Here is a 12,589-nt window from a genome sequence, read left to right on the forward strand (position 1 = left end):
GAAGGCACAGGCATAGGCAGCTCGGCGGCTGCTCTGTCCTGGGGCTTCCCGCGCAATTCCATCCCCTTACCTGGGTCCCCTTGTGTCTACTGGCGACTCTTCGGGGCTTCTCCGGCTGGGCTGCTGAAGCGGCCCAGCCGTAGAAGCCCCATCCCTGCGTTCAGTCTGCAGATAGTCCTCTCCTGTCAGAGGCCCAGAGCAGACTGAGCGCTGGCCGGGGCTGACGTGGGCGGGACTACACAAAGCAGCCAGCCAACCCAGCCAGCGTCTTCTGACTGACAGTTCTTGCGCCCAAACACTGTAGGTGTGCATTGGAACGTTGGACCCCACTACGGCTTTATATAAGGGGAGAGATGGCTAGTATCCAGTGATAGACCTATTCTCCATGAATCTGTCTAATCCCCCTTTTAAAGCTGTTTATGCTTGCGTCCATCACTCCATCCTCTGGCAGCGAATTCCACATTTTAATCACTTGTGTAACAAAGTATTTCTTTTTGCTCAGTCTGAATCTATTGCCCATAAATTTCACTGGATGCCAAATTCTACTATTTTGGGGGAGGGAGAAAAAGTTATCTGCCCACTCTCTCCACCCCATGCATAGTTCTATAAACCTCTATTGTGAGCACCCCTTTGTCTCTCTTCTAAAATAAAAAGTCCCAGACTTCTTCAGCCTTTCCATCTATGAAAGGAGCTCCAACCCCTTAACGATCTTGGCTGTCGTCTTCTGTACTTTTGAGATACAGTGACCAGAACTGCATTTACAGGCTGCATGGCAGATATATACAGGGGCATTATAACATTGGCCATTTTGTTTTCCAGTCCCTTTCTTAATAGTCCCCTGCAGAGAGTTTGCCTTTTTCGCTGCTGTGGTACACGGGGTTGACACTTTCATTGAGCTATGTACTTATGATCCCAAGCTCTCTTCTTCCCCTCAGTTGGCCCATTTGTGTGTAGTATTACGCTGCCCACAGCATAAAGGGGGGGGGGGATGTGTGTTGGTTCATCAGAATTATGTGATCTACCACATATCTGCCACCAGCTCTGCAGAACCAAAGAAAACGTTACTTCAGGTCACTGCTTGAAGTGGTGAAAGAAGCAATTCCTCTGGGTGCAGTGTATTTTCAGGGTTACCATTTGCAGAATATAAATGTACAGACACATTGTCAGCATTAGCTGTGGATTTTCCGAAACTACAGCCAGAAAGAAAACCCATAATTACTGGGATGGATTGAGGGGGGAAATACATGAATCATTTTATCTCCCTGGGGGCTTACTGCTACTTAGCTGTCAGCAATGGCATGAATTTACCCATCAAGGCTGTTTATATAGGTACTGTTTTACTATAAACAATTAATGCTAAGAAATTGGGGGGCGGGTGAGAATGAGAGGAATAAAATGTCATAAAAGAACAAGAGGAGAAACATAGGAAACGATGACTTTTCTGGCAATACCACGTCGTAGTTCATGGCACAGACATTCAGCATATTTTGTGTGCCTCAGCAGAACCCTATTGTAGTCTGGAGCAGTCTAAAATGACATAATAGTCCAAGATATAACTACATCCCTATTTGTGTTAATTCAGAAGGCAGGCAACTGAACTCTGCTGCCATGGGTAGAGGCTCACTTCCATAGGTACCCTTCAAGTGACAAAAACCATGGCTGAGGTGTAATAGTTCAACTAGACAGAAGCATGAAACAGTTCAGCTATTTCACAGAGAAAGACCATACCTCTTCTCATTTGCAATGTCATTTAACCTACAGGAATCTTGAAAACAGAAGCATAATCTCTTTTGTTTCAGAAATTCAGGCTTACAATGTAGAGAGCTGCTTTTTGTTTTGTTTTTTAAGAGGAGGAAAAGTTAGAAATGACTGACCAGGCTTAATTGCCTTTATGCTGCAGGACGTTTGAAGCTGTTGAGGTATTTTATTCCCTTTTTCCATATGCAAATGTTAAGCCATTTTTATACATAGCAGAAAGGGCACATCTCATAATTGACAAATCAGCTAGCAAATAAAGAGGCTGATCATTAACTAAGACTCTCAATCTTTGTAGGGTGCTTAGAAGTAATGCCTTCACCAGTCTTTGCTCACTGACAACTTTTGCCATCTAGATATATGTAACTGAACTTATGCTTAACATGGTCTGTAACACATTCACAGGAACTTGATTTCAACTACCAAAAAGCAACCAAGTAATCTCAAATTCTTTTTACAAGCTGGAGTTGTCTGATTCAAACACAGCAAATGTCTATAGTTGCTGTCATATTCATATATACAACAGGTGAATTGATTTATAGTTTCATTGGTAATAAAAAAGGTGCAGAAACACTGCATATTGTGAGGAAATATTTTAAAAAGTAGTTCTTCAGAACTTGTGAGGAAATATTTTAAAAAGCAGTTCTTCAAAACAAAAAAGAAGCATCACATCTGCAATACTTATTTACGGAACCAAACATCTGTGCCACAATTCTTGCACTACAAGATGTTGCATTTAAATCCCGTTTATACTCACCTTTTACAAGACACTGACATCCTTAATATTGCACAGGGGTATTTTGTAAACTATTCAACCTTGCAAGTTTTTTACTTCTCAGAAATACAACTTGCACCAAGGAAAGTAGGCGAAAGTTTGGTTAGTATTACCTGTAATTTTCAAAGAGATGAAACGAGCAAGCTACACACGTGGTTGGTAGTTTTAATTTTCAGAAGCAAAAATCTATAGAAACATTGAGAAGAAACTACTTTGAGACTGCTCTTTATGCATGTTTTATGATGAAGGCTGTTAATACAATACATACGAAGTACATATTTTTAAAAACCAGCAGTCTGATCATTCTTTTGTGGGGCTGGGGTTTTTTCCTTTCAAAGAAGAAAAGGTATTTGCTCTCCAGGAAAATACCAAATATGAAGTTACTACAAAAAACTGTACCATATTTCCGGTGCAAACTTTTGAGGCAAGGAAATGTCTTTTGGCATTTGGCACTCCAAGGACAATATTTTAATACTGGCACAAGCTTTAAAAAAAAAAAAAAGCCACACCAAAAGACAAAATACAAGACGTGTAACTGTCACCTGGCCGATCATAGTAAACAATCCTGCGGAGGCAATATTACAAAAAACGGCTCCAAAACATTTTTTTAAAAAAACAACAAATTTCCGTTTTTCTAAACTTTAAAAGGAGAAAATAAAATCCAAAATGTCCTCTAGAAAAGCAGCAACTGCTGGAATGAACAACTTGTTGGGCGTTGAGTTGTCAATAAACATGTGACTCTTCGTGACTAAGAACCCGGATGCGCGAGGCCGGGCTGGTTGCACTTCGGATAACCTCCATCCACCTAAGTAATGGAGAAAACAAAGACAGGCTGCAGTGAACACCTGACCATGTAAAAGGTCCCAATTTCCCTACAAAAACAGCATGATGAGAGGCAGTAAGTCATTTAAATATTAGGGGCGATTCAGGACATTAAAATATTATAGCTAGCTAGGATGGGGGAATCTCATTTTTGTAAAAAACAAAACAAAAACAAAATTACATGCATGATAGAAAACTACAGCTTCCATCCTAACATTCTTTTTTATAACTCTTCTAAGTTTAGCTTGTAACAACAACAAAATAAAAATTCAGCAGCGGTAGGTTAAACATATTAGTACAGTCGAGACATGTTCCAATGGTCTATTGTAGATTAATGCTTTTTATAGAGCTCATGCCACTTCTTGTATTCACTTAGCAGTACTTAATAAATGCAAATCATGCGATAGTATCATGGGCATCGTTTACTTCTCCATATATTCTAAAAACAGCCATCTATTTAAAAAGTTCAGAGTAAGATAAGTTATTTGCAACTTTTAAATTGTGAAGAAATTGAAAATTCACAGGTTCCACACCTTCTCATACCACTACCCAATGGGAGGTATCTTATCTTTTCTTGAGTATGAAGCTATCAGAAATGTTGCTGCTGGTAGCAGTATAAAATTAATTCTCTTTTTGGATAGAGTTTTTATGTATCAGATTTTTCTAACAAGACAACTAAGGCATAGGACTTTGAATTGTGTGATTATTTCTACCTCTCCCAAGATCTTTTTTTGGGGGGTATTTGTTTGTGTGCGCATGTGCCTGGAAGTCATGGCTGACTTCTGGTGACCCCTAGTGGGGCTGAGAGACAAGGATGTTCAGAGAGGTGGCTTCCTGCCTCCCTCTGCGTCACGGCCCTGGTATTCCTTGGAGGGATCCCATACAAGTACTTGCCAGGGTAAGCCCTGCTTAGCTTCTGAGATCTGCCGAGACTGGGCGCACCTGGGCTATCCAGGTCAGGGCCTCTCTCAAGATCTTGTGATTTTCAGTCTTGTCCACCAGCACTGCAGAAAATTAGCTGGGTGGCCACGTCCTTCCCAACATAGACCTGAGTGCCCAGGTGTGATACGATGAAGATGAGAAGGCATGAGGTACCTCTGGCTCATACTTTTTCAACAAATCAACGAAACTGCATGCTCCGTCCTCAAGGCCTTGCATTTTATAATTCCTTATTTTGTTGCAGACACTGTGCCTGTTGAGTAAGCGCTATCTCCACTGCCGTGTCTGCTGTAGTCGAAACATCTTTTAAACTTCCCATTGACTTCACTAAGCTGGGAGGTAATACGCTCCATAAGAGATTCCGGTTTGGAAAATAAAGTTTCTTGTTGCTCTGCTTTGTAGTGAGCTCTTCAGCATTTTGGAGTTTCTCCGAACCTCATGTTTGCCCTGTAGCTCCCCCTTCTTCTTCCTGTTCAAAGGCTCTGCTGTTGCTTGGGGGAAAAAATTTTCAGGCTTGTATTGATTTCAGAGCGTGCTTTCTCCTTTCTTTGCCCATTCTCACCTCCTTTACGTGTGCAGATAAGGCTGTTTATCGTAGATAAGTGGGGAGAGAAAGCGCTTGGGTCCAGAAATCCATCAGCAGTGCCTCTTCCTCCCAGCCTAACATCCGGAAGCTTGTAACATCCCCCCCCCCATTCAACATACAGTTTAATTAAGGAAAACGTGCCATAATTTAGTAAACTGATTGCATTGCAGAGAAAGGGCAAGGAGAAGGTGCAGGACAACTTCCTAAACGCTTCCTCTGCCATGTAGTTGACCCCCAACGCTAAGGCAGTGAACCACCTGTTCCAGTTTTGTCTCCCTCTTGCCCCTTCTCTCCTTTTTTTTTTTTTTTGGTTTGCTTCTTCTGTCCCACCGCCAGCAGTGACAAGTGAGGGCACGGGGCAGGAAAATCTGAGCGAGATGTAAAGTATTTTGGCAAAATCGCCTCTCACGCTTCCACTCGCATCAGTGGAGGGAAGTGATCTTACCCAATTGTCCCAGAGCCCTGTGCTGTGTGGCCCTGTTTGCTGACCAGGCTCTCCCGACCCTTAGAGAGGAGTTCTGAGGCAACCCACAGGCTGCTGAGGGAAGGCAAGAAAGAGCTGCTCCACCAACTCCTTCAGTAAACTCTTCTACTGGATTAATTACAAGCCTGGGAGTTCTCTTCCTGCTTGAGAGAGAACGTGGGATGAACGTTTCGTGTGTGTGTGTGTGTGAGCAGGACAATCTGCTGGCAGGGGAGTTTGAGACTCTACATTTTGGATTAACAAATCATTTACTGCTGGGTCTTGGCCTTTGCCATGTCCAGGTACCAGATTAAGAGGTGGCAGCCACATGGTATTAGGGAAGGGGGGGTGCGCTGCCCTGTGAGACTATGGGAAGAAGAGGAGGAGGAGGAGACTGGATTTATATCCCAGCCACTACCTGAAGGAGTCTCAGAGCGGCTTACGCTCTCCTTCTTCATTCCCCAGACACCCTGTGAGGTAGGTGGGGCCGAGAGAGCTCTTTCGAGAACTGCTTGTGAGAAAACAGCTCTGAAAGAACTTGTAACTGACCCAAGGTCACACCAGCAGCTGCATGTGGAAGAGTGGGGAATCAAACCTGGTTCTCCCAGATGGGAGTCCGCGCTCCTAACAACTGCACCGAACTGGCTCTCGGATGCCAGAGAACCCTAAGGCTGCACCAGAGGACAGGATGAAGGGGGTGCTCTTCAGTGGACATTCTGAGAGTCTAGCAAGGCCAAGAAACACGTCTGTGCCGGAGGTGCTGCCATCATTGGGTCTTGTCCTTACCACTGAACCCACCCCCACCCCCTTAGCAGTGGAATGAAGATGGAACCTTTGTCTGGGGGCTCATGGTGGTTCTCAGCAGTCCTGGAGGATTCATGTCCATTGCAGCCTCTTCCCTCACGGGAGATGCCAGAGGTCAGGCTGACTCTTGCCCAGGTCTAGGTGTGACTGCTCAGCACCGATTAACTAGCTAATGCCGGGATTCAGCTGTGCCGACAAACAGAAATGAAGCATACCGTTCAAATGTGTATTCACTTTCTGCCCTGAAATAGTACACGTGGGATTTGAAGTGTAGCTTAAAGACATAGTCTTTATGGATGTTCTCAGATTCAGAAGGAATGGTCAGAGAATAACCCAGCAGAGGAAGGCTAGCTAAAGGATGATTGTCCTGAAAACAGAAAGACGAGAAAGTGCTGTTAGAACATTCCATGTCACGTCCTTTGCGCCCCAAACTGACAAAGCTTCGTACAGGTAAAAAACAGCAGTGCTGCTGCCCAGTTAAACATATTGGTTGATTGAGCAATCAAAGTCTTTAACGACTTGATCGAATTTGTGTAAATGTATGTATGAATTCAAACATAATTTCCAAAGGAAGAAAGCACCGTGTCCAGAGGGTGTGCGTCCATGTCACAACAGATCCCACTGCAGAAAAGAGAGGAGGAGGAACGCCTCTTCTAAAATCACATCTGCCAGTTTTTGTCATTACATTTTAAAAAACTATGCTGATTCATAGCATAAAATTAAATATCGGACTGGCTTCTTTATTCTGATACAGAAAGCTGTGCACCAAATCGTCGTGTTCCCCATTCTCACTGAGCTCTTTAACTTTCGACAAGTGTTTACTGTCAAGTCCTGGTGAGCTCTACCGTGGGTTGGAACTCAGATAGATGGGGAACGTGGATTCAGCGCAAGAGCTCTATTTCCCTCATCCTTCCACATCATGTCGCTGGGGGGAGGGAAGGTTTAATTGCAGAGGCAAGCTCCCCCAAGCGAATTTGATGGCAGAGTACAGAATCTAAACCCCAGTCTTTGAACTCTGGCCACTATGCAACACGGGCTGCGTTGAACTTACTGCAGCACTTAAACTTCCCTGCCTAATCGATCAAGTGCCTTAGGACAACGGGCGTTAACATTTTTTTCTCTCCGTGTGGTCAGAAAAGCCCCACATTGATACAGGAGGATTCTTCTCCAGCCTCAGCCAATCAGTTACCTGATGGGATTTGTAGAAAAACATGCAGAAGTTGGTGAATACCACCCAGAGCTTCTGCCACCCATTGCTGTTCTTGAATTTTCTCAAAAGGTTTCCAGAGAGTTGATTCTGAAAGTGAGAGAGAGAGAGAGAGAGAGAGAGAATGCAACGGGACTGAGCAAACACACACACAGACGGCAACAGGTGGAAAGAAGACAAGCCTCAAGTAAAATGCTGCTGTTTCTACTGGCATTGGATTACTTCTTTGCCTCTTTTTGGTTCTCTTGATATTGTATTCTCAGATACAGAATTCCTCCTCATCAGCCTTTAAATGAGGCTTGCCTATACACTAGCTTTCTAAGGTAAGAAATTAACTGCTGTCACCTCATTAGCTGCAGAAGTCTGTAAACCAGCATGCTAATGATATCATTGGTCATAGTAAGTTTTCTACAAAAATAGTCTAAATTCCACACAGAAAAGCAACTTTTAAGACTGCTACTAAAAATGCAGAATCATTCTTTGAGTAACTTAAAGCCCCAAACGTGATGCACAAAGAAGGCTGAACATTAGAAGGTAACACCTGTAGAAGAATGCCTGCTATTGTTATTTGCCTGCTATTGTCACTTGCCTGCTAATGTCATTCAGCATCTGAAGTCACTCCACTTTCCAATATATAGGATGGATGGACTCCCATTCTAGCTGTATCTGAAGAAGTGACTCACGAAAGACCCTACACCCTGCCACAAATTTTGTTAGTGTTTAAGGTGCTATTGGACTCTTGCTCTTCCCTACTGCTGCAGACAGACTGCTAACACACGGCTGCCCATCTTGATTAGAAGGTAGATGTCTTCTATCCACAGGTCTGGAATAGTGACTCATTCTCTCTCGTCAGCTAATGGTGTAGCAGTCCCTGCCATGATTAAAACACTGCACTTTCTCTCTGTGAAGAAATGAAGGAAGCAGCCACTGATCTGAGGAGCTCTTTGCCTCTGGATTAAACATGGCAGTGATGTCCAGTGCTGAAACACACACGTTTTCTGATGTGCTGTGGTGGAGGCATTTAAAGTCATACATCTTGAAATTCCTTCCCCGTCTCTCCTCTCTCAAAGCAGAGCATCAGCCATCCAGCGACTAGCATTTACTATCTCCTTATTTAATTATGTTATTGGTAGCCTGACTTTCCCCCTGAGACTCAAGGTGGATCACTGGTGCTTGTGATTTAGCAATTCAAGGAGCACTCTCCAGTCAAAGAAACTGAACTGCTGCAAAATGCAGAGGGGAACACGTTACATTTCCCCTCTGTTATCAGAAATGGCAATTGATTTCTTTTTAATTAAACCTTTTTTAAAAAATCTGAAAGAAAAAGGGAATATGTGTGTCTGTGTGTACTCCCTTTAGCTTCTACTTTCTGCTTTGGTTACCTCATCACTCTGAAGGATATCATAAAAGGACAGGCTTTGCATTCGGTACCAGCAGACATATGAAATGGAAACCGGCCGCTGATCACTGATCAGTCCAGCAGGAAGGGAAGTACAGTCACTGACAGTGAGAGGATCTTCTACCATGAGAGAGAGAGAGAGACAGAAAAGGGGGAGAAAGACACAGAAAGAAAGAATAAACTATAATGCTGATGTGACATTTATCCACAGAATTAGGGAAGTATGATTGTAACTTGCCCTGCTAAGGAGAACAAGCTGTGGAATGGAAGACAGATGCGTAATGTCAGCTCTCCTTTTAGGTTGCTTATAGTGCGTTCTGATCATTCAAACTGAATTTTAAAAAAGACAACGTTAACGCAGAAAGGAAAAGCTTGCTTAAGGCAATTCAAAAGAGCGCTTGGTACTTTGGAGGCTTAGCTTGCTTTACAGCTATTTATCGATTCAATAGAGCTATTAGCTAAACTTTTAAAGCGTTCTTAATAGCCCCATTACACAATGCAACTATAGCAACCTAAAGGCATTTTCTGGAGAAATGGGTATCTGCAGGTACCTTGAAGAAGCTAAACCAGTTTACAATACAACTCAAGCGGCATGTTATCCTTTCCCCTAGAACCAATTATTCTGGTGAGATGTTTGATTCAGCAGAAATGTTTATTTTTCAGCCAATCTGATGTGGGGTTTTTATTACATTTATGACAGGCAGCCCAAGAGAGGCCTATAACAATATGTTCAAATATGTTCCAAACATGAGGCATCATATTCCAATGACTTGAGTAAAACTGGTTTAGCTTTATTTAAAAAAAAAAAAACACTGAGAAGGGGAAAAGTCACACGGATTTCCTGTGATAGAGAAAAGACAAGTGAGGAAACGAGACTGAGATCAGAACATTTTAAGATTTCAAGAGGGGGAGAACCTATAATAAAACAAAACTGCATTAAATTTACATTTCAAACTGCAGCACCCAGAGTCAGGGCCAACATCCTTTCCAAAACACTGAGGTAAAAATAAACAGCAGTAATAAAATACTGAGAGGAAATGTTACTTGTCTCAAGATCTTTAAATTAATTTGCCTTAAAGGTATCAAAACTTTGGTGTCAAATAAACAGGTTGTTTAAAATGATGAAATGTTTAATATCATTGGATTTAGTGCTGGCTCCCAAGAACCAAGGACGGGCACGGACAGATTACTGCTTCCAAACATGAGGCAGAAAGGAAATTGTCACTGAAGGGTCATATCTCTCTGGGGCTGCAGTCCACCTTGTTCTGAGGCAGATACCTCCACAGCAATACTAAAGTCGACCATGGAAACGCTGGTATTTCTGTGCCAGCAGACGTGCACCGTAGTGTTGCCACGGTGAGGAGCCTGACGTTCAAGCGAAGTGCGGGATGCATTGAGATCGTCTTCCGATTCTTGGTCTACGGTTGGCTCCTCTGGGGTCTCTATGAAACGTAGGGAAAAACCATCTCTTTTTTCCCCTTGTACAAAATATAGACTATGAAAACATTAAGCAAAAGATAGAGCACCAGTGAAACTTAGGCTGGGATCACACGCACCAGTAGATCCGACATAGGTGCAAATGCCTGACGGATCTAAAGGGCATGATCAGACAGCAACATCTGGGAAACATCCCGCAGTCATCGGCGAGTTGCAACATCTGGGAAACATCCCGCAGTCATCGGTGAGTTGCGCTGCTCTGCCATGGAAGCAGAGTAAAAAGACACTGCTGAAAGTCCAGTAGAAAATGGTTTCCAACGGACTTTCCCCTGTCTGATTGCTCAAGCGCATTCTCATGCCGTCGGGATGGTTTGATCAGGCCATCCCGGCTTGGTGCTGTTTCCCCGCCCCTTCACAGTATGCGCATCATCGCATATCCACAGGGGGCCCTCGATGCGGAGGTGCTATTCCTCGTTTATGCGCATGGGAAACAAACGGGAAAAAAAAAGACTCACCCACAGTTGCGTCTGATCACACTGTAATGGGCTGCACTTGCAGCTACAAAAGGAGATATGATCTTGCAACTGCCGGTCGAATTACTTCAGAGGGAAATAGCCTCGCTTCCCCTCCACTTCAACGGGTGCGTGTGACCGCAGCCTTATTTCCCCAAACCTTGGAAGACCCATTCTGTGCAATATGAAGTGGGGGATGGAGACACACAGAAATTTATGGGGAAATAACCCATGCCCTGTAATTTGAGATAAACTGCAGCCCCGAGCTGGCACAGAATTTAGTGTGCTAAATCTTATGGCCATCACTGAGCTTGAGCTGCCTTGTGGCTTATGTAAAGCAACTTTGCTTAAATTTGTTTGCCACATTCGGTCCTGTTTCGTTTCTTCTTTTTAGTATGAACCCATTAAACTCCGTACAGAACACTGTAGATTCCAAATGTCTCAACAGCATGATAACTTTACAGAAATTAACGTGAAAAGTTTTATAAAACGTTTTAGAGCATTAGAAGTATATTTGTGTCTAACTGCGTTTTACTTCCCTAAAACGAACACTGCTAGAGAGAGAGAATTTTGTTGCAATAAAAAACAAAATGTCAGCACAGTCTATCTGAAATTATATCAAAGCCGAGACAATGCTGAGAATCCATTAAAAGTGCACATAGGTAAAGATTTAGTTCTAGCTGCACTGCTAAAAGTAGTAGACCTCATTCCCTTAATGGTTTTAAAATATCTTTCCCCCCCGGAATTTTTGTGGGCTCTCCTTATTCTGCACTTACTAGTATCAGGTGGGCTACTCCCCAGAAATTCAGGAGTGGGGCCATTACATTTCTCAGCCAGGTCAATTGCCATCTGTATGTCCTCGATCCATTTGTCCATTTCAGAGCGGCTGCTGGGATAGGAAGGCAAGTCCTTGGTTCATTTTATTGCAAGCCACATTCAGCTTCATGAATGGATTAAGCTGGCCCTCTCATATTACACGTAATCTAAACAGGCTACACATACATTAAAATGTACAATATCCTGCCTGTATCAGCTTATTAAAATATATAGAGTCAACTATGCCAGTGCATTCTCTAGAATAATTTACTTATTTATAGAATTTCTTTGCTGACTTTCCACCCTATTCAGGGTAACCAAGGCAGCAAACGTCAACACATCAATTTCAGACATTAAAAAGTATTTAAAATACAAATAAATATAAAATATTGAAAACTATAAAATAAAAGAAACACAGAAAACCAGTAGCACAGAAAAAGGGCGAAGGGCTTATAGGAGTTAGTACAGGAATGGCAAACAAAACAAGAAAGTCTTCACCCACTTGCAGAAGACAGTGATAGTGGGAGACAGACGAATCTCCCTGGGGAGGGAATTCCAAAGTTTCGGTGCCACAACCAAGAAAGCCCTTTCTTGGGTTGCCACCTATCTAGCCTTAGACAGCATGGCCACTCAAAGCAGGGCTTCTGACGATGACCACAGGGCTCAGGTAGGTCCATGTGGGTTCAAATATTTGAAATAATATTTTCTGTAGATTGTGTACTATTGTTGGGAACATCTAATAATGGACTTAATAAAACACACATGGTACAGAACTAATTACCTTGCAGATCAGCATAGTACTTGGATCTCTATCCATCGATAAGAGACTATGATATGGTTGTTGTTGTTGTTCAGTCGCACAGTTGAGTCCGACTCTCTGCGACCCCATGGACCAGAACGTGCCAGGCCTTCCACCGTCCTCTGAAGTTTGCTCAACTTCATGTTCATTGCATCTATGACACTGTCTAACCATCTCATCCTTTGCCATCCCCGTCTACTTTGACCTTCAATCTTTCCCAGCATCAGGGTCTTCTCCGGTGAGTGCTCCCTTCTCATTTGGTGGCCAAACTATTT

General features: G+C 43.0%; 1 protein-coding gene across 1 annotated transcript in view; it reads right to left on the reverse strand.

The window, feature by feature from the left end:
- Positions 1-2,750: 2,750 nt before the first annotated feature.
- FARP1 (FERM, ARH/RhoGEF and pleckstrin domain protein 1) overlaps positions 2,751-12,589 on the reverse strand; it is a 121,683-nt gene continuing 111,844 nt past the window's right edge. Inside the window, exons 25-29 of the mRNA XM_015415097.1 lie at positions 11,476-11,608; positions 10,029-10,192; positions 7,334-7,441; positions 6,360-6,511; positions 2,751-3,335 (exon numbers count right to left, since the gene is read on the reverse strand). Of these exons, the coding sequence (XP_015270583.1) occupies positions 3,254-3,335; positions 6,360-6,511; positions 7,334-7,441; positions 10,029-10,192; positions 11,476-11,608 (639 nt within the window). The 3' untranslated portion in view covers positions 2,751-3,253. The remainder of the gene's footprint in view (positions 3,336-6,359; positions 6,512-7,333; positions 7,442-10,028; positions 10,193-11,475; positions 11,609-12,589) is intronic.

This window comes from Gekko japonicus, unplaced genomic scaffold (assembly GCF_001447785.1).
Source record: "Gekko japonicus isolate JY-2015 unplaced genomic scaffold, Gekko_japonicus_V1.1 scaffold52, whole genome shotgun sequence".
Lineage (NCBI taxonomy): Eukaryota > Metazoa > Chordata > Lepidosauria > Squamata > Gekkonidae > Gekko > Gekko japonicus.